At 43.5% G+C, this 23,555-nt stretch overlaps 1 protein-coding gene across 1 annotated transcript; it reads right to left on the bottom strand.

Annotated features, from left to right (window-relative positions):
* Positions 1–3,012: 3,012 nt before the first annotated feature.
* LOC139574649 (mitogen-activated protein kinase kinase kinase 3-like) lies at positions 3,013–22,908 on the bottom strand. Its single transcript, XM_071399409.1, has 17 exons — positions 21,177–22,908; positions 17,287–17,386; positions 16,037–16,167; positions 15,835–15,875; positions 15,273–15,372; positions 14,916–15,029; positions 14,622–14,760; positions 13,510–13,640; positions 13,235–13,308; positions 10,788–10,861; positions 9,642–9,737; positions 9,315–9,476; positions 8,938–9,086; positions 7,576–7,707; positions 7,307–7,436; positions 6,957–7,134; positions 3,013–5,782 (listed from the first exon to the last, which is right to left on the bottom strand). The coding sequence occupies exons 2-17, from the start codon at positions 17,288–17,290 to the stop codon at positions 5,554–5,556; spliced, it is 1,884 nt and encodes a 627-aa protein (XP_071255510.1). The 5' UTR covers positions 17,291–17,386; positions 21,177–22,908; the 3' UTR covers positions 3,013–5,553.
* Between the last annotated feature and the right edge of the window lie 647 nt (positions 22,909–23,555).

Genomic DNA, 23,555 nt, shown 5'->3' with positions numbered 1-23,555 from the left:
AACACTACCACTGACCACAATAACACTACCACTGACTACAATAACACTACCACTGACCCCAATAACACTACCACTGACCACGCTAAACACTACCACTGACCCCAATAACACTACCACTGACCACAATAACACTACCACTGACCACAATAACACTACCACTGACCCCAATAACACTACCACTGACCACAATAACACTACCACTGACTACAATAACACTACCACTGACTACAATAACACAACCACTGATCACAATAACACTACCACTGACTACAATAACACTACCACTGACTACAATAACACTACCACTGACCACAATAACACTACCACTGACCACAATAACACTACCACTGACCCCAATAACACTACCACTGACCCCAATAACACTACCACTGACCCCAATAACACTACCACTGACCACAATAACACTACCACTGACCCCAATAACACTACCACTGACTACAATAACACTACCACTGACCACAATAACACTACCACTGACTACAATAACATTACCACTGACCACAATAACATACTGACCACAACAACACTACCACTGACCACAATAACACTACCACTGACCCCAATAACACTACCACTGACCACAATAACACTACCACTGACTACAATAACACTACCACTGACCACAATAACATACTGACCACAACAACACTACCACTGACTACAATAACACTACCACTGACCCCAATAACACTACCACTGACTACAATAACACTACCACTGACTACAATAACACTACCACTGACCACAATAACATACTGACCACAACAACACCACCACTGACTACAATAACACTACAACTGACCACAATAACACTACCACTGACAACAATAACACTACCACTGACCACAATAACACTACCACTGACCCCAATAACACTACCACTGACCACAATAACACTACCACTGACCCCAATAACACTACCACTGACCACAATAACACTACCACTGACCCCAATAACACTACCACTGACCACAATAACACTACCACTGACCCCAATAACACTACCACTGACCACAATAACACTACCACTGACTACATAAACACTACCACTGACTACAATAACACTACCACTGACCCCAATAACATACTGACCACAACAACACTACCACTGACTACAATAACACTACCACTGACAACAATAACACTACCACTGACCCCAATAACACTACCACTGATCACAATAACACTACCACTAACTACAATAACACTACCACTAACTACAATAACACCACCACTGACTACAATAACACTACCACTGATTACAATAACACTACCACTGACCCCAATAACACTACCACTGACTACAATAACACTACCACTGACCACAATAACACTACCACTGACCCCAATAACACTACCACTGATCACAATAACACTACCACTGACTACAATAACATTACCACTGATCACAATAACACTACCACTGACCACAATAACACTACCACTGATCACAATAACACTACCACTGACTACAATAACACTACCACTGACCCCAATAACACTACCACTGATCACAATAACATACTGACCACAATAACACCACCACTGACTACAATAACACTACCACTGACCCCAATAACACTACCACTGATCACAATAACATACTGACCACAATAACACCACCACTGACTACAATAACACTACCACTGACCCCAATAACACTACCACTGACCACAATAACACTACCACTGACTACAATAACACTACCACTGACCCCAATAACCCTACCACTGACTACAATAACACTACCACTGACCACAATTACACTACCACTGACTACAATAACACGACCACTGACTACAATAACACTACCACTGACTACAATAACACTACCACTGACCCCAATAACACTACCACTGACCCCAATAACACTACCACTGACTACAATAACACTACCACTGACCACAATAACACTACCACTGACCACAATAACACTACCACTGACCCCAATAACACTACCACTGACCACAATAACACTACCACTGACTACAATAACACTACCACTGACTACAATAACACTACCACTGACCACAATAACACTACCACTGACCCCAATAACACTACCACTGACCACAATAACACTATCACTGACTACAATAACACTACCACTGACTACAATAACACTACCACTGACTACAATAACACTACCACTGACCCCAATAACACTACCACTGACCCCAATAACACTACCACTGACTACAATAACACTACCACTGACCACAATAACACTACCACTGACCACAATAACACTACCACTGACCCCAATAACACTACCACTGACCACAATAACACTACAACTGACCCCAATAACACTGCCACTGACCCCAATAACACTACCACTGACCAAATAACACTAACACTGATCACAATAACACTGCCATTAACCACATCAACAGACCTGCGGGCCACATGGAGCGGTGCATTGCAGGTGTAGGGGAAGGTTATGTAACTGGTATCAGATCCTGGTAGTCAGGGGCCATGGGTCAGATCTACAGGAAGAAAATGGAACAAGCAGCATGCTAAACACACACAGAGAAAGTGCATTACCAGAAAAACAAAGCAATAAAGTATTATCTGCATCCATCCCCTTGTCACAGTAGCTAAGAAAAGGAACCTTTGTTGGGTCCAAGCTTTCCTCTGTCCCATGGCCACACAGATTAACAGAGCTCTCTCCGCCTCCTCTTCTGTCTTAAAGGGAGGGAGAAAGAGATGGAGCAAGCATCAGTCGGGTTGCTTCTTTCTCCCAACAATGAGCTCTATTCAGTGAGATGTTCTTTTATTTACTGGACTGGGCCAGTCTGACTTTCCAACCTGCTGGCTGCTCAAAGATAATGAAGACATGCATGGACAGACTAGCCAGTGTCTCCCAGAGCCGCTGGCCCCAAAACATCTTCTACAATACCAAACACACCTCCATCAGAGCGGTGTACATGACTGGAACGTACACCAAACATTACGCAAACAAACAAGTAAGCAGGTCAGAATATTGGACCAGAGACAAAGAACATTTATTTGTTTTTGAAATTAGGCTCAAAGATATAGAAAAACAATGGCATTTAACATACTGTTCTTTTTTCTACGTAAATACATTTGATACACTGGAGTGACTTTGCACTGCAAGTCCCCTGTCATTAAACATACTCATTTATACATTTACATACATGTATATATCTAAACGTTTAACTCCTGTTTCATTTGCTTACCCCAGGGTTCTTCTGTTAACAGAAACATTTGTTTTGGCTCTTTGTATATAACAGGACCATTTCTAATACTGAACTGATTCTTAGCTGCCTTCTTTAACATCTAGCAGCCACATGATATCCATTTGATTCACTTATGAAAGTATTTTAGAGCCAGTAACATTGAAATAAATGGAAAATAAAACTAAAATAAGGTAATTGTAGAAAGCCCTTTGCTCAGTGTGGAGGGCCCCAGACATTGGGCACCGGTCGGTCTCTCGAACCCTGAGCTAAACAAAGTCGTCATGTTGGGTGGAACCCCGGTCTCTGGCATCTACCTGATCAGAACTCCTCCATCCCTGCCCTGCTCAGCTCAGTCTAACTAACGCACACATTCAGTCGCTCTGCTCTGCAAGAATGACACTAAGAGAAGGTTATTCTGGTGAGACACAGCATTCTAGTTACACTTCACTTCACTGTAGTTACACTACATCATTCTAAATTACACTTCACTTCACTGCATTCTAAATTACACTTCACATACTTCCCCTCTATTTCCCACACATCACGCCAGCAAGGAGAAATAGGGAGGAACTTCAGTAGCCTTTAACTCCTAGGCGGTGGCCTTGTTAAAGAAGTACTGAAACTGTGAGAGGTTTGACAGGGCAGTCCAACAGAAAGGGTCCAATGGAAAAGTGTTGCCATTTAATAAAGCATGGACCTTTAGACATAATATATTATACTGGAGCCAGGAATGTGGATATGTTTCTTGTTTTGGAGCAGAGACCAGGTAAGATAGCCAGAGGTCGTTTTCCACCCAAAGTGTTTCACTAATAAACCCCAATGTTGTAATTTCTGCAAAACCAGCTGCTTTAACAATTTATCATTTCGAACGGCAACATTTATCTCATAGGTCTAAATGCATCCTCATTAGATTTCAAATTGTCTAGAGTCAATATATAAAAAATATATTTATACATATATATTTGAATATAAAAATTCAGGAATGGATGAACATAGGGATTTAAATAAAAGTGAAAAAAATGTAATATTTAAAGTAAAAAAAAAAAAAGTTAATTTCGTAAGGCGAACAATAACCAACAACATTAATTTTACATAAAAGTGCATCTGACTCAAATAAATCCTAAATGGCAGAGTTCCACTGTTTGGCGTAGCGTTTTCCTAGATACACTTGTCAACACATAGAAAGCTGGTAAACCTAATGGCAACTCACTTTCAAATCAAGGCATTAGGATTGTATTTGTCTAGGACTAAAATAAAATCTCTCTTTCAATCACAAAGTACAATATAATTTGTAATATTGTGTAGTTAGCATATCCTCCAACCAAACTGGAAACCAACCCCTTCATGAATGAAATCGGTCATTTTTGGTACACTCAGAAAACACTGGGCTGTGATACTGAGGGGCTGCAGTGGAGAGCTGGAGTATAAGGCACAGTCATCACAATGGTCTACTGTGAAGGTCATAATGACAACACAAAAACACTGATGGCTCTGGTTCTATGTTGTATGGTGAGGACAGGACAGATCAGCTTGGGCTTCCATCAGGGACTGTGAGTCTTCAAAAGACCATCAAGAGGCACTTTCTCAAAAATACGAAGAATATCAGAGACGGATCAGAGGAGAAAGTGAAAAATAAAATCCATCCCGTCTCCATAACACTGAGTGGTGCATCTGTTGGTTTCATCAGTTAGCATGTTGAAGCACTGAGCTGTGGCTGTGGGTCTGCTGTCTTGGCCTAAGTAGACCAGACACTGCTCTGCTCAAGCTTACTGTAAGTCCCATATGAAACAGTTCAGACCCTCAGGGGTCTCACCTAACAGCCCATCTAGAGAATGTAAACTTAGGAGGGGACACTTTGGCATATTTGAAAGGCACATTCGGTGGTGGTGCTTGATCAAATCCCATCTTGAGCCACATACAATAGATTTGATGTGTTTGGAGTGTCTGTGTGTGTGTGTGTGTGTGTGTTTGATCCTCTCACAGACCACCAAGGTGATAGCTGAAGATACAGTTCGTATGGAGTTGGTGGGTCCAGTTCTCCACAGCAGACAGCTGAACACTGATCAGTCATATAGCTCCCCCTAGTGGGGGAAGTTGGAGGTGAATTTGATAGTTGTCGTTAACAGCTTGGAATAATGGCACTGTGCTATTATCCATCATAATGGATCATGTGTATTTGAGGGTTAAGTAATGAGTGTGACTGGTGGTGAGTCTGGTTTGGGGAGAGAGCTGTAGGATGGAAAGGGCCAAGTCTAGAGTCTAGATGTCAGCTGTAGGCCTTGAGTCCTGAGGAGCGGCTGAGACAGAGAGAGTGTACTAGTACTTCCCCTCAGCAGAGGATCTGGGAGAAGGGGTGTCTGAGCAGCTCCTCAGCACTGGGCCGGTGCTTGGCCTCCACAAAGATGCGGTGGATGAAGTCACGGGTGTGGTCCGAGGTGTGTGAGGGCAGCAGGGGTTTGGTGGGCTGGGTGGCGATCTTAAAGATGGCTGCCATGGCCTCGTATTCGGCCCAGGGAGGCTTCTCTGTCAGCATCTCCACCACTGTGCAGCCCAGGCTCCTGGGGAAGGAGACACACAAACAGGGTTAAGAGAACACCCATACGAGCTCAAATACACAATTTAAACACGTGCCGTCCAATCTCCCCTTCCACAAAACATGTGTAAATATTGGAATATAAATGGTGCCTTCCTGTATTATACTTATGCTAAAACATGTATTCTATTCTAATGAGCCATTTACTTTATGTTTGTATTCTTATCTATTATTATTTCTTATTGTTGTTGCATTGTTGAGAAGGAACCTGCAAGTAAGCATTTTGTCAGACGGTGTATCCTGTACATACGACTAATACAACACGAAACTTGAAACACGCTCCCACTCAAACATCAGAATAGGACATTCAATGCGATACACAATCGTATAACTTATTGACTTGTGTGAATTGACAAAAACAGTGTTAACACACTGAAAAAACAAAGGGCAGCTTTTCCTCACTACAGGCACGAAGGGAAAAGGCCATCCCTCTGCTCTTCTGCTTTCCCAGGCCCCACTGGAATGTTTTGGTGGAAACTTTTTCCCTGTTGACAATTAAAGTGTGCTTTTGCTGGCTACGGGAGGCCACTTCAGTCCTGAAGTCAGACAGAGCAGAGGGCTGGTGAGGGGAGCTGGGTTTAGGGACAGACTCCCCTTTGGACCTGTTACCCCCTACCGACGCTCCCGGCCTGGTCTGGCCCCCCAGGGGAGCAATGAAGTCGGAACATTCCGAACCCTGTCACAAGCTGGCTGGTTGACTGGCCAATCACATCCCTCCCCTGATGGGATACTACACAATCAGATTGCACAGGGGAATTCCTGGACAGCAGGTGGGCCCGACCCATTTCAGGGCCCTGTACGTGGGAGTGGGGCAGTCCTTCTCGACATTCTCTTTTAAATATAGCACTTTTACTATTTTATATATAGCACTTTTTCCCTTGAAGAATAATGGTTTCCCCCTTTTAGAACAGCTATTTTCCCTCCCTTCACATTCCAGCAGTCTAGCCACTCTATCAGGGAAGGAGCCTACTTATATGAGCACATGGAAAGCATCTGACACTTGACCTGAAGATACATTCACACACTCCCAGTTGAGACATCTATCCCCCACCTCCCCCTATCAACACAACTAATCAGAATCACCTGCATGTGTATAAGACCTCTTACCCAACCCCAACCCCATGTGTCTCGGTCCTTACCAGACGTCAGCCTTCCTGCCGTAGCCCTCTCCGCTGATCACCTCGGGGCTCATCCAGTAGGGGGTGCCAGTGACAGAGCGGATGCCCGTGCCAGACATGCAGATGGTCTGCAGCCTCTTGCTGGCGCCAAAATCTCCCAGCTTCACGTTTCCCGCCGAATCCCGCAGGATGTTGGCACCTGGATAAGGAGACGACAGAGTAACACCATGTGACACAGACTCACCCAACCATCTTCCTTGTATTTTAAATGTAGCTTGTAGGTCCTTGTGCTTGAGTCTGGAAGTCTATAGCCATTTAGTTCACTATCTTTACTACAAATGGCCATCTGAGCAGCGTGTTGACATAACTACCTTTGATGTCACGGTGAACGATCATGTTGCTGTGCAGATAGGACATGCCCTCCAGGATCTGCCGTGTGTACTTCCGCGTCACGTTTTCCGTCAGCGCCCCGTAGGCCTTCAACTGGTCTTTGACTGAACCCTGAAAGACAAGAAGGAAGTGCATGGTTTATAATCCTATACCCTGGAGAGACTGGGACACAGTCCAGGACTGAACACCACAGATACCCTTTAACCCCCAACACTCCAGCCCTGAGCCGATGTGTGAAGAATAGACTGACCCCCGGCATGTACTCCATGAAGATGGTGAGGGTCTTTTCGTTGTGGTCCCTCAGACAGCCGTAGTACTGGACGATGCGTTCGTGGTGGAGGTTCTTTAACAACTGGATCTCACACTCCAGAGCACTCACCTCCTACAGACAGACAGACAGACAGACAGACAGACAGACAGACAGACAGACAGACAGACAGACAGACAGACAGACAGACAGACAGACAGACAGACAGACAGACAGACAGACAGACAGACAGACAGGGAACAACAGGTTGAGGGTTGTTGTACTCGACAACAACAACATAAAAATCCTCAACATTACATGATATGAATGAGTCATCTGTCCACCAAAAGCTATACAAAGACAACTAAAAAATCTGACAAATGGAAAAAGCATTTCAGACACACAGACCAGCTCTCTCTGCAAATAGGACATTAGCGGTAACTGTCCAGTTCCTCAAAAGCAGTTCCTCTGTTTACCTCAGAGAATATGGCCACAGAGATCACATCACAGAGAGAGAGAGCGGAAGAGGGAAATGGAGATATATACAAAGTATCCACAACACAAAGACCCACTAAATAGATAAAAACAACAACAACAGATTAACATCCGCTGCAGGCTGGGGGGCCAGAGACAGAGAGAGAGAGAGAGAGAGAGAGAGAAAGAGAATGGAAGAGAGAGAATAGGAGCGAGAGGGAGAGCGCAAAAGAGACAGTGGAGTTTAAGGGGTGATTGGAGGCCAAGGCAAAGCTGGCTCTGCTACTCTCCCCCTCCTCACCCCCCTGCAAATACTCCACTCAGATACAGGAAGTGACCGTGCATGTTTTCTCTGTGGCAGACAGGAAAAGACATTAAAGAGGGGGGAGAGAGAAAGGAAAGAAAGTCCCTTGAATCTCCTCAAAGTTCATTGGTCTCAGAGACAGAGATGAGCACTCAGTCAGGATTTGACTATGTTAGTGATTCAGAGCATGTGTTTATCTGATTCCTGACCACAGATCGTTGAATAGCGCCTTTTGTGCTTAAGACAGTTGACCAACAATTTGCTAGTAAAACTCAGTCAGGTTAAACACAGCACCATACTGCATTCCTCCACAATCGCCTCTTAAGAGTAAAGTAGCTTGCTGAACACATTACCTCATTCTTGGCATTGCTCCAGGCTAAAGGTGCTCCAGGCTAAGCCTCTCTGCACCAATCTTTAACAATACACGGGAACTCAAGTCATACAGAGTTCTCCTTCAGGCTGGGGAGTCTGAGTCATCTTGGCATAAATACATTACAGTAGCCTGGCTGTGAACAGTAGACTTTGATATAAAAGCAGAAAACAATCTGTGTAGTAGCATACTGTTCCGGCATCCCCTGCTGTCTCACCTTGCTGGTGTCAGGACTGTCCGGGTCAAACACCACCTGCTTGGCGGCCAGCTCCCGTCCCGTGTCCACATCGTAACACAGGTAAACCCTCCCAAACGCCCCCTGACCCAGCAGCTTGCCCCGCCTCCACGTCATTGGAGCACTGGGGGCTGTGGAGGGAGGGGCATACACCATACATATCATCCTCTCCATATAGCAAACATGACACCATACTCTCAAAACACACTGCATTCATCATACAAACTAATTCCCTTATTTAAAATGTGTAGGATACAAAAATAGATTTATTATTATGAAATCTCTAATAACTATAAAATATATGTAAAATATGTGTAATATATGTAAATATAAGATGAAGAGGCAGGGTCGGGACTCACACTTGTGGGCGACAGGGCGCTCCTGTGGGCGGAGCCTGCCCTGCTTGTCCACTAGCTGCCAGCTGCCCAGACTCTCCTCGCTGCCGTTGAGGGAGCGCCGTGAGGGCACCAGGGTGAACAGGTTACCCTGGGGGCGACGGATCCGCGGGAACGTTCTCCGACCTGGGGGGATGAGAGGAGAGTTGAGGGTGAAGGAGTGATGAGAGAAGAACCAAGAGAAAAAGAGAAGGAGGAGATGGTTCAAGAGAGGGGTCAGGGAAAAGGTCAAATACAAAGTAATATGGCACAAAGTGGTTTGGTGAGAGGAACAGTGAAAAGTGCCCCTACCTTCACTATGGTCCTTGTGATGCAGGGAGACATGGTACCTGCGGGGGTATGTCCCTCCCTTCCCCACCACCTTATCATACACATGGTTCTCCCGGTCTGAGAGGGAGGAAGGAGTAAAGAGAGCGAGAGAGAGGGTGAAGGTTAGACTACTACAGGATTCAGACTCAGCTCAGTCATACAGCATTCACGTGAGGCTCTGCTGCTAAGAGCTGCCTTGTTTCTCTGTGCTGTTGCTTGGGACTACGTTGTTGCTTTGTTGCTAGGAGCTGCATTGTGGTTTAGGCCTGTTGCTAAGGGGCTTGAGAGCGGCTCTCTTGCCAGCACTGTAAAGGGGTTACCGGGAATTTGACAGTAGCTTACAGGCAGCTTGGATGAAAGTATAATTCTGTATTTCATATTACCGTACACCTGATGTAATATGAATACAGAATCAAAGCAAGTACTGTGTACTGACACAAAGTAAAATATCATAAAATTGACTGTATTATACTGTAAAAAACTAAATGCTACCGTAATCGGAATGAATTAATGAATACGTGGATGACAGTATTTTACTGAAATTACATGGGATTGGTGCAAGCAGGTTGGCTGCTAAGTGTTTACACATTACAGCATATTAATTCATATTTGGTGCTTTATATCACTTGCACTTCTAGAGGCCTTAACAAAGGCTTCCAAACTGGCAGCGACTACAGGTCAAAACAGACCAAAAGTACATGGCAAAATGCTCAACCATTTGCTGCCACTCCAATCTGCCCTTATACATTTTTTATTGATGGGCCACTTTAACCACATAAGAGTAAATTTGGTACAGCATTCTCACTCACGGGTGCAACAAATATAGCCTCTTACAAGGCACGCCTCAAAATATAGTAATAAGCCCGAGACAACAATACCATGCACCCACTAGTGGTCATAAGGTTTTTGGCGCTCTAAAGATACAGTATGGTACTGTATTCGTGGGGTGGAATTACAGTACCATTCGAAATACAACAAATTTCCCATAATTTACAGTATGCTACAGTAAAACTTCCAATGTTTTTTACTGTTGATAATACCTCAAATTACTGTATAAATTACAGTTTTCCGTTACAGTGAGGATCTATATCTTATGTAGTGATATCAGGATTCCTCCTGGGCACCCACCTGAGACGTTCTCCTGCTGCCGGTTATCAGGGTAGCTCTTGGCTCGGTGCATGCGTGACTTCCTCAGGGAGGGGCTGGGAGGAAGGACAAATAAAGAGAGTGAGAGGTGCTGATCACTTCCTCAAAATACATACTTAACCAAAGTCAAGTATTGTGTACAAGTATTGTGTACGTGGGAGGTAGAATCAGGGGTAAAAGTAGATTTAATTTCTTACCGGTATCGCGCACACACTTTTTATAGGTGTAATTATATAATTACATATAGAATCCTTATTAATTTCAAATATGATCTCTGTAAAGATTTGTCATATCACTTTTAACATGTTATACCTGTTTTTTTAAATGTATAATTATCCCCAATTGGTAGTCCCATCGCTGCAACTCCCCTACGAACTCGGAAAAGGCGACGGTCGAAACAAGACCCTGCCTAACCACACTGCTGGCTTAACCCGGAAGAGGAAACACTGTCCAGCTTGAAGGCGCTCGGCCCGCCACAAAGAGTCACTAGAATGCAATGGGACAAGGAAATACCGGCTGGCCAAACTCTCCGCTAACCCGGACGACGCAGGGCCATTTGTGCACCACCTCAAGGGTCTCCCAGTCACTGCAGGCTGTGACACAGCCTGGGATCAAACCCGGGTCTGTAGTGAAGCCTCAAGCTCTGCGATGCAGTGCCTTAGACCACTGCACCACTCGGGAGACCTATTAACATAGGCAGCACATGGGTTTCAAGTTTGGGGAAGCTAATTTTCACCATAAAAATGTACCTTTATAATAAACATTCCATCCATCCTCACATTTGCAGACTTATTAAAGATAGCCTACTATTCCTAATGTGATGATTAGATTGGATAGTCATAATTTAAGCGAATAATATAAAAATAAATGTTACTAAGAAATACTTCAATGCAGTGCGTAATGGATAGAGTAAGCCTAGACTATAGGCTATATCAGATACACTTCTCCTCCTTTCCATGCACAGGAAAATGTTGGCCTTTCATGCAATTCCACTACACTTTTTATGACTGGTGACATTAGCAGAATATTTTTTTTATACAACAAAAATTACAGGGTAGCCTACTCTGCTGAAACTGACAACCTGATCAATTAAAACAACGTTGTCTGATCCATATAATGGGCCTACAAAAAGGGGAAACATAAAATACAATATAGTACATCTAACCTGGAGGAGGAAATGATTGTCCAAAAACAAACAAAAATGTCACTGACCCAATGATAAATTGAATATGCAGACTGACCGGGGATATGGACGATGTTCTCCACTTGTGCCAATAAGAGTGGCAGGTAGCCTAGTGGTTAGAGCATTGGGCCAGTAACCGAAAGATTGGTGGATCGAATCCCCGAGCTGACAAAGTAATAATCTGTTGTTTAACCCCTGAACAAGGCAGTTTACCCCCTGTCCCAAGGCTGTCATTGTAAATAATAACTGGTTCTTAACTGATCTGCCGAGTTAAAAAAAGATAGGCTACTGTTTGCTCAATCTCTTCACAGATATAGCCATTTGCTTTCCAAACAGTTTTTCAAAAAAACATTTTTTTAGATCGTCTGCCTGGGTCTCTCTGCTTTTCACTGACAGTTGCAACTCAAATGTGGTATTTGCCACATGCTGCCCAAATTGCGGGCCCTTCCAACTGTAGGCTATACAAAACAAAAAGAAGCTAATGATCCTCTGTGGCCAAATCATGCTTTCTGGTTTAGTAGCCTATTTTTATGATTTAATTTATTTCTGTATAGACAGGAGTAGGCTAATTAGGCTATATCATTTTGGGAATTTAACTCAATTTACTTCAGTGAAAGCTTCCCCTAGCCTTATGGACACACCGCCTATGCCTTTTAATGTGGTATAAACACAACCAGTCATGTTTTCATCTGATTGTCAAACAAATAATCACTTCAAAAAAGCGGTCCTGTAGGCTAACAGCACACGTTCGTCCACTCACAAAATAATTCCAGCATCCAAATCCCAACAGTGCACTGATGAATGGAAAGAGACATCTGTTACAAAACACCTACATGTATTCTAATGACATTGTCATTAGGCCTAAACTTGGAGCCTGAATTGATGCATCCACTGTTGGTCGCGTGCCTCGGTCTTGGCCACTCATCTCCACCTTGTCCTCCCGTGTTTTGGTCTCGGCCTCTCATCTCCAAGGCATGTAAGTGTTCTCCTCGAACCACAACACAATTTGGGCGTATACCACCCGGTTTCAAGTCAATTCACTCATTTTTCATGTAGCTGACATTAGGTCATGTTTTATAATGCCATAATAGCCTATAGTTTTCTTGCCATTTTGTGTTAATAGTGATAGGCTCATGTTTTACCAGTACGGAGTACCCCCACTATTTATTTTGCCGGGACGCCGCACCAGACCGTACTAGCTTACTTTCACCCCTGGGTAGAATGTGGGGTAGAGTCCTGCACTCACCTGTCTGAGCTACTGTCCAGCGACTGGCAGCTTCCTGAGACAGAGTTCTCTGCACTGCTCCAGGGGTCCAGCACCTAGGGAGAGGAGACACAGTATTAGCCCTATGGTGTGTGTGTGTGTGTGTGTGTGTGTGTGTGTGTGTGTGTGTGTGTGTGTGTGTGTGTGTGTGTGTGTGTGTGTGTGTGTGTGTGTGTGTGTGTGTGTGTGTGTGTGTGTGTGTGTTTGTGTGTTTGTGTGTGTCTGCGCACTTGTTTGTGTACAGTGCAATGACTCACACACTGGTCGCTCTCTGGGATGAACTCTCCCTCACTGTTGATGCTGGTGTAGGAGCCCTGGCGGGCGATCCTCTGCTGCCGCTCAGGGACATAGCCAGGAGGGGGGGAGCTACGGCCTGTGTTCTGAGAGCCTGGGACGGGAGAGAGGAGGAGGAGGAGGATAAGAAATAGGACTGTGACTTGGCCATATTACACTGTTCTAAACCAATGGAAATCAATACATGAGATACATGAGATAATGGGATTCTGGTGTACCAAGATCAATGACAGGTAGCCTAGTGGTTAAAAGTGTTTGGGCCAGTAACCGAAAGGTCGTGGGTTCGAATCCCTGAGCAGACTAGGTGAAAAATCTGTCAATGTGCCCTTGAGCAAGGAACTTAATCCTAATTGCTTTGGATAAGAGCATCTGCTAAATGAAAAAAATAGATACACAAAAAAAAGTTCAACAATGGATTATGTGGGAGAAAAGAAGATACATCCCTAACACTGATAACAGATATTCTCTCTCTCTCTCTCCAACCAAAGAATGAAATGAGGGGAAAAAATATCTAAATGATTAATAATGTGATTGTTTGAAATGTAACTCTGCCTCAGGTGGTGGATCTGCAGAGAATTTAGGATTTGTCCAGTTTCCCTCACACAGCACTAATTTCAACCCTCTCCCAAAACAGCCAGTGTTTCTAAAACCAGGACATTGACCCGCCATGCTAATAGTGTCTCTAAATCTGATTGGCTTGTGGCCAGCAGGCCATTGTAGAGCAGCCAGTGATGGTTGACAGGAAGAGGAAGAGGACCTACTGCTAAGAGGGGAAGCCAGAGAAATAACAGCAGCTAGAGAGAAGGGGGGTGGAAATGAGAGAGAGTGGGGGGGATAGAGAGAGAGACAAAGAGAAAGCTAGCAAAATAAATTAGTTAAGAGAGCAAGACATGACAAACACCAAACCAGACAATATACAACATTACTGTCTCTCCATATTGAGAGATACCACTACCCTTCCCTTGCTATTGTAAAAAAAAGTTATAGCGAGAGAAATGGAGAAAGAGGATGTTGAAAGCAAAGGCAGAAGAATAGAGGAAGCAGCTATGAGTTGAATCTGCTTGTTCATACTCACTGGTGGAGAGGTGGCGCCCCCTGGGCTCGGAGGGCTGGTACACCGTGCTGACATCACCCGTGGACTGGGAGGCTTTAATCCTCACCTGCTTACTCACCGTGTGGTGGGAGGAGGGAGAGGGAGAGGGGGATGGGGAGGCCTAGGGGTGGGATGAGAGGGGTGTGGTCAGTGTCCACATATAGACTGTACACACTACCCCATTACATATGATTTTAATAACATCTTATTGATTAATGTGTGTGTTTATTTCTGTATGTCTGTGTATTTATGTGTGTGTGTGTGTGTGTGTAGTACATTGCACTGCTCCTGCGTCAGCAGCAAGATCTTGATGCTCTTAATCTTGGAGCTGCGGTCCAGCAGGTCAATGGCCTTGTCCAGGTCGTCCTGACCACGCAGAGGGATGGACAGCTGGAAACACAGCACACAGAGATAACTCAACCAAAACACAGAGACACTAAGGGAGAATATCCATTAAACATGCATCTTAGTACTTAGGACTAAATGTCCAGGAAACTGGCCGTAAATGTTACCTACATCAAGTGGGTTGCTGTGAGGGCCAGTGTTTGTGTGTGTATGCATTGTGTTGGTGTTTGTCTGAGAGAGTGTTTGTAGGTGAGAAATGCAGAGAAAGAGATGTGGGGTTAGCTGTACCTCATTGTTCATATAGTGCAAGTCCAGCTGTTGGCCAAAGACAGTCTTGACCTTCTGCTGGATTTCTTCAAACTGCACAGGCCTCCCAAACATCAGTATCCTACACAAATAAAAAAGATGGAGACAAACAGTGGGTTAGATGGACAGACAAACAGACAGAAGGAAAAAAAGTGTTTCGGTCTGGAAACTATATCCTCTTTAGATCTGCAACATAAGCGTGCACACACACTTTTACAAACATATTCCGTTTCCAGTGTGTGCAGATTCCTCTAAGCACACCTAACATAGCTGTGGTTTCTGCTGGCTGCCACAGCTAAACCACAGTCCTTTCCCTTTCCATTCTCCGCTTCACATACCATTCTGACTGGAGATCTGGAGTGCATTTGAGCCGAGCTGACCATGCTCTTCTCACAGACAAAAACGTGATAAAACAAGCACACACACACACACAAACAAAGACACACACACACACACACACACACACACACACACACACACACACACACACACACACACACACACACACAAAGACACACATCCAAAAACAAGAAAACCCACTCACCTCCTCTCTCCACTGAACTCAAACTTTATTCTGACATCGTCCTGAGGGAGTAAAGAAGAAGCTCCGTCAAGAGGGTTCATGAGAGGTCACAGGGTCATGATGGGGTCATGAAGGGAAACAAGATGTCATGTAGAGATGATGATGACCTGCCTGTCTGAGGAGAGTGTGTGTTGTTGACTGAGTGGGGTGGTAGATGGTTTACCTGTCTCTTAGCAGGGGCAGGGTTGGGCAGAGTCTTGGGTTTCCCCGTGTCATAAGAGGGCCCAGGCTGGCGCCTCGTCATCTGGAGGGCCACTAGGTCCTTCATTATGGAGTGGAGAGCCTGGCGCTCATCTGTAGGGGAGAATGGTTGGTGGAAACACACATTTACCATGAGATCAAATTGAAGTGTAATTGTGTGTGTGTGTGTGTGTGCGCGTGCACGTATAGCCATATAAATCCCGCTTCTAGTTGTGTACACAGAAAATGTGTGTTTTTATATATACCCACATTGAGAGTGTTCAGCTAGCGACAGGGTAATGGAGCCCGTGAGAGGACAGACTGCAGTGTTTTATATAAACCCACATTGAGAGTGTTCAGCTAGCGACAGGGTAATGGAGCCCGTGAGAGGACAGACTGCAGTGTTTTTATATAAACCCACATTGAGAGTGTTCAGCTAGCGACAGGGTAATGGAGCCCGTGAGAGGACAGACTGCAGTGTTTTTATATAAACCCACATTGAGAGTGTTCAGCTAGCGACAGGGTAATGGAGCCCGTGAGAGGACAGACTGCAGTGTTTTTATATAAACCCACATTGAGAGTGTTCAGCTAGCGACAGGGTAATGGAGCCCGTGAGAGGACAGACTGCAGTGTTTTTATATAAACCCACATTGAGAGTGTTCAGCTAGCGACAGGGTAATGGAGCCCGTGAGAGGACAGACTGCAGTGTTTTTATATAAACACACATTGAGAGTGTTCAGCTAGCGACAGGGTAATGGAGCCCGTGAGAGGACAGACTGCAGAGTTTTTGATATCTCTATTCCCATGTTTGATCTCTGAGTGATCTCTGCATTGGCTGTGTTAGCTCACGAAGGGAAATATTCCCCTCATGTAGTTTGGACAGACATCACACAGCAGTAGGGCAGGAGAGAGAACCAGAGCCCCGTCTCCATAACACTGAAAATCAATCCTTCACCTGCCGGCCCGGCCAGCGTCTGGAAAATCAGCTCAGCTCAACTCACACAGGCCCGGGTGTGTGTGTGTGTGTGTGTGTGTGTGTGTGTGTGTGTGTGTGTGTGTGTGTGTGTGTGTGTGTGTGTGTGTGTGTGTGTGTGTGTGTGTGTGTGTGTGTGTGTGTGTGTGTGTGTGTGTGTGTGTGTGTGTGTGTTCATCTGAGTGTACATTTATGAGATGTAATATTGTGAGGGTTTCAAGTGTGTTCCAACATCATCATAATCAACACAAAGAACTCACTCATTTTGGCGATGTGTGTGTGAGCGCTGTCTAAGCCAACCACCTTCAGAGATCTTCAGATCTTCAGACTCCTCACTCTGCAGTGCCACCCATCAACATCCTGCAGGGAATGCACCAATATGTTAACATGGGGAATATATTTCAGAACCTAAGCTGCAGTTGTCATCAAATTCACAAGTCATCATCATATTCATCATCTTTATGTTCAACATATTTTGTAGCACTGGCAATATATTATCTTTGAGTGTGAAGTGTACGACATCATCAGTCCTTAAAAAACATTCTGTTTATCTTTGATATAAACATACTAAGTGGTTTGTAATGCATTTAAAGATAGGGTGCATGGAGAATGTATATAAGAAAATGTCATTCCTGAAGTACCATCCATTTCTCAAGGAAAGCATGGAACATAAACTAAAATGACTTTTCTGGGACGAGGCCTGGCCGATCAGGAAACTGCACTGGAGCTGTGTGTGTGTATGTGTGTGTGTGTGTGTGTGTGTGTGTGTGTGTGTGTGTGTGTGTGTGTGTGTGTGTGTGTGTGTGTGTGTGTGTGTGTGTGTGTGTGTGTGTGTGTGTGTGTGTGTGTGTGTGTGTGTGTGTGTGTGTGTGTGTGTGAGAGAGAGATACTTTGCACATGAGAAAAAGTGAGAGTTGTAAAGGTCTGAAACTTGAGCTCCACTGGCACTGACAGATCTGGCACGAAGCACATGAAAAAGTTTAACTGTGAATATTCTGACAGCTTTAAACTTCTCAGACTGCATGAGCCATAAAACACTCACTCAACCACGTCATAACTCCACTGTTAATGTTAAGAGGGCATTATTCTATTAAAAAGGATGACAGAGTTGTGCCAGGTATACATTTTTCCCTGATTTACCATTAACCCCTGACAAGGTCAAGTATTAAGGTGTATAATGTATCCAAGAAGACAACAGCATTAGAGATTCTCATATGTCCTTTAGCGGAGTACGTTGCCATATCTATGACAAAGAAACCCTAGAATTAAAAAAAAACACTGACACAACGATAAGACTTTAATTCAGCAGAGATTAGTGTGCTTGGAAAATGTGTGCTTTCTTTGGTAAGTGAAAGGGTATTTTAGTATTCTCTTTACCTAAAGTGGACGAGACACATCACATATATGGGCCTTACACTACAGTAACAATCAGCACAATAGCATTGGTCTTATTACACTGTAACAACTTAGTAAATACAAAAAGATATTGAGGACTCACCGATATAGTGCTCAGAAGGGGAGCACAATATCATTTAGCTATGCTAGTTATTACTATATAGTTTCGTTACTTCCTTTTATTACACGAACTGGATTCATCATCAGAGAATACTGCCTATGTGAGGTAAAGTGTTGCCCAAAGCACTGCTGTTCCTATTTTTTATAAGGTCAGCCCCTCAATCTTCTCTGGTCTCTCTGATCAATATTGTTCTATTATTGATCCAAATAGAGCCGGTCGGGAGAGGAACCCAATCCAGAAGGCACTAGTGTCAACACAGCAGTTATCACCAGTCACCTCCCAATGACCTGAGCATGCCTGGCTACTTTGCCCAGGGGGGTTAGCACACTGTAACTCAACTCTAAGTTCATTTATAAATTCAGAGAAACACATTGGACCCTAAGGTGAGTGAAATATATTAACCAAATGAAATGTATTGTTATTAGAATCTGAGAGGACTGATGTTGAAATGGAATGAAACAGGTATGCTGCTGATTGAGCATTCTTGTGAAAAATACACTACTGCACATGTGCCAAATGTCAACCCTGCCCCTGCCTCACAAACAACAGGAAAGAGAGGAGGATGAAGATGGGAGGTGAGTGGCTGAGGAGGTAGAGTGGTATGATGAAGAGGGGTGGAAGTATAAACGGGCAACAGCAACAGCACCTGAAGCGCTTCAGTGGCCCTTTGGAATTCTGGGTAATAATCACTAACTGGAATGCCGGGTATGTCCATCTGGCCCCCTCGCCACACTCACATTCTCCTCACCCAAGAGAAACACTAAATGTGTCTACCCTTTGTACCCCCAAACCAAAGGCCTGCTACCATTGGCCCTCCCTCCTCCTATAAAAACATGGAGTGAAATCCCAGGATCGCAGATAGCTTCAGGACACACCAACCAAACATCTTATCTATCTCTGTTATACATTGACTGGCCTCTCAGGTCCGTCGTTCTGCTCCCCCGCTCTCCTGATTTTAATTACCTTCACAGAGGAATGTGGGGAATTCAGCGAGGAGAGAGGCCGTACACTGCCAGCCCAGTCAGCTGTGCCCCCTTTATTTTACTTGCATCGCATTTCCAGGACTCACCGGATTTACATGGATTTTCCTCCCTCCACTTCTCTCTGCCTGCTTTTAGGTGTTTAGTCTAAGGCTGTTTTTCCCAACCACGGCCCTTGCTCTGTCTCAGTGCCTTACATCCAAAAAACCCTGAGCAGTCCCTGGCCTCACGTCTCTCCTTGCTTAACATGCTCAAGTGCTCTGGGTTGGTGTGACCTGCTATGTTCACAGCTGCACTGCAAGGCTTGAGTAAAAACTTGCCATAAAAGTTTGTAGTGCGGCCTAGTGGTGCAACTCAGAGTACCGTCTGCCAAGTTTTTTGTTCAACAAAACAAAAATAAAGATCCAAAACAGCCTCCCAGAAGAGTTAGCTGGAACCACACTTATGGATTGACTACCACCTCCAGGAGTAATGGCAGAGGGGAAAGAGAAGAGGCAGAGGATCAAGGGAAAGTTCAGAATCATAATATTGCACAATGCTTTGTCATTTCTCCATAACTGTATGCATCCACTAAGTTCTGTAGGGAGGAAAATTCCCTTGCAAAACGTTAGTTGGACAAAATTGCATGCATAGAACTGTCCTGTACTGGTTCAGATGTAGGATCTTAATTTGATCACTCTTCTGTTGCTGAGAATTTTCCTGCACTACAGGGAATGCAAACTTGCAGTGTATTTCAGTTTTAAGAAGTATTCTAAAATTTGTAATTTCCACTTTGAAAGGTCAGACTTGTTTTGCCCTAACGAAAAATGTATCAACCACTACAGAAATGTCCATTAAAGGAGCAATATGCAGAAATTGCTCAGCCATTTTCTGGTTTTTAAAAATCTAATAGTTCGCCTAACTTCAGTTTATGTGGCAAAACAAGCAATGTAATGTGTAGAGAATCATTGTACCATCTAAACCAGTGTGAAATATATTTTCAATAACCAGAAATATTGTATTTTCAGCTGTTTGAAGCTGGTGTACAAAACCAAAAGTTTAAAGAAGCAAAAAAAAAACAAGAGAACGGGAAGCATAGAAATAGCTCACAGAACAGATCTACTGCTTCTTAGACTTGCTTTCAATGAGAATGACAGATATATAACTCAGATTTCTATGTGAATTTGGTTGGGCCACCCAAAAAGTTACAGATTGTAACAATCCACATAATAATTCACTTTTTCTGTTGGCGCAGGGTAATTTTCCTGCTGTAGTAAACTGGCTTAAATTAAGATCCTACATCTGTATCATTCTAAACTCCAGTTATTGTGGGCCACAGTGTCTGCTGGTTTTCATCATTGCTTTTTAGGGAGTAATTCACTTTGACTTGGGGGACCGGAACTGGGGACTGTCCAATTGATCAAGTAATGTCATAGAGGAAGGAGAGAAACTATAGGCTATGAGAATTACAGTTGATGTACAACTAGGCCTTAAGAGGCATAAGGACACTTAACTATTCATTAATTTGATTAAAAAATAAATGATATCACTTTGAGTGGAGCTTATTGAGTGGAGTCCTTTAGACATATTCAGCATATAAGGGTGTGAGTGTTTCAATAGGTTGGATTCCTTTTGAAATTGTTCTGTGATGTGTTGAATATGCATGAGCTCTCACCTGTGCGGTTGCCCTGATGATTAACCTCTGTCTGGAAGATGAGAGCCGTTCCCTCTAGCGGGGTCCTGGTTCAACTTCTAACTGGGTCGCTCAGGAGAGATGCTGCAGCGTCAGTTTGAACCGTTATCTCCAGAGCATCATCCTCAGCTTTGATCCCGAGTCTTTGTTGTTGATTCACTCACACAACCACACCGAGATACAGAGGGATGAGGGCGCCATGGCAGGGTTGCCCCCAGGTGCGGGGGCACTAGTGCGCGCGCTGGTCCACGAAAGTTTGTTACGCACTAGCTAGTAAATATAAATTCTAATGAGCAGTAGGCCTAGAAAACACAATGTCGTCACATCGAGATCGTCACTGTATACGTATACATTTGGATTTCTCTAATGCCAAATTAATTTAACAGAAATATAGTCCAAAATCCGATACATTAGACTGCTCTCAGAAAGTGACCAAAAAGAAAAGTGTCAACCTTCCGTCACCACAAAAACGTTCGACAACTTGCCCATATTTCCAAACTTTATCAAAAAAGAAAAACGTCCGATGGCATTTCATTGTGGAACAAGAAGCCCAACTTACACGCTAGAATACAAAAAACGAACATAGGCCATCATAATTCTCTCTATTCAGTAATCAATATTTCCCAGTGACATTTTGTCAGCATGGAAAGGGTGAACTAACACAAAAGATGTAACAATAACCGTGTTGCCTTTATGAAATCCATTTGCAACAGTGTAACAGTACACCAAAGGAAAAGGACGAAGCGATTTCCGTGATTTTGATGGCCTCTTTTCCTGCTACATTTGCAGATTTTTACTTTTTGTTCTATGCCCTTTTTCTCTCCAAACTGTATTGTTCCATCTCTATACAGAATTATTATTATTAATCCATAAACAGCAAACAGGCACCAGACTTTTTATAACAAAGAAACCAGGTGAAAAAAATGTAATTCAACACACAACATGGTGGATGGGAGATGAAGATTCAACTACGAAAGCAGGCTATTATTTTCGGAATAATGGTGTAAAATTATAGGAGGCAGATGTAACACATAGTTGACCACACACAATTAATACATTTGCATCAATAACAAGTTATGATCGGATGGTTTTATCGAGAAAATATATTGTGCGCATAACTGAACTTTTACCATCTCCGCGGTGCAGTGGTAGAACTCAACAAAAGTGGAAAAAACTGTGCTTTCTTTGTGCAATAGAAGTGATAAACATGCACCAACTGTTCAGAAGACTTGAGCGAAAGATATTCCATAAATTCAGGTCCTGATGCTCACCGACATAAAGTAAAATGTATTTTTAATGCAACCAATTTCCTGACAGAAAAAACAATCCGTCACCGGAACCCCTATAGAACGCTTCTTACAAAACGAGAAAACGGTGTATATTCCCAATGCTTTGTAGGCTTATGATTCAATATTCTGAATGCAGTGGTTGGTCATGGGCAAAGGTGCATCATAATAACTTGTGTGTTCCATTTGGGTAAAGCATACAGTAACTAAAACGACTCCGTGCTTTTCTCGGGGGCGCGCTGTTCCTCTGTCGATTTCTTGCTCCTGGTAGCGCGCACAATATTAATGGCGCGCTCAAAACCAGACTTTTTTTATTTTTTATTTTTGTATTTATTTTTAATACATTTTATCCCCTTTTCTCCCCAATTTTTCGTGGTATCCAATCGCTAGTAATTACTATCTTGTCTCATCGCTACAACTCCCGTACGGGCTCGGGAGAGACGAAGCTCAAAACCAGACTTGCGACCATCCACACATACATTGATGACGTAGGCTGCATGAAAGGTAAAGGCCTACAAATTTCACTTACGCGTTCTCCATCACATAAGGACTTTTTAGACAGAGCGCTGACAACAAATACCATGAGCAGATACCATTATGAAGATCAAATATCATCCTTAATTAAAAGTATATGGCATTTGACTTCAACTTGACTGAACCCATGAACTTGAGTGACATTTGACACATTCAATTCAATATAGGGTCTTACAAATCTGCACCCAGGGCTGTAATATAGTTTGTGTGAGTGTAGATTATTCCATAGAACTATAGGGTCAGCAAGACTTGATGAATGATGCCACAAAAGCCATATTTTATAGTGTTTCATCCATGGTTCAATAGAAAAAAACAACATGGCCTATAAAAAGTGAAAGAAACTACAGATGTTCTATTTTAATTTGATCAGTCTGTTCTCTCAGAGAATTTTCCTGCACAGCAGGAAATGCAAACTTGCATGTATTCAAGGTTCAAAAAGGCTTCTAAAGATTGTAATTTCCACTTTTCCACAGACTTGATTTGCACTAACAAAACATTTACAGATGTAGAATCTTAATATGAGCCTGTTTGCTACAGCAGG

This window comes from Salvelinus alpinus, chromosome 1 (assembly GCF_045679555.1).
Source record: "Salvelinus alpinus chromosome 1, SLU_Salpinus.1, whole genome shotgun sequence".
NCBI lineage: Eukaryota > Metazoa > Chordata > Actinopteri > Salmoniformes > Salmonidae > Salvelinus > Salvelinus alpinus.
Note: the sequence above shows the minus strand (reverse complement) of the source record. Positions and strands in the feature narration are given on the sequence as shown.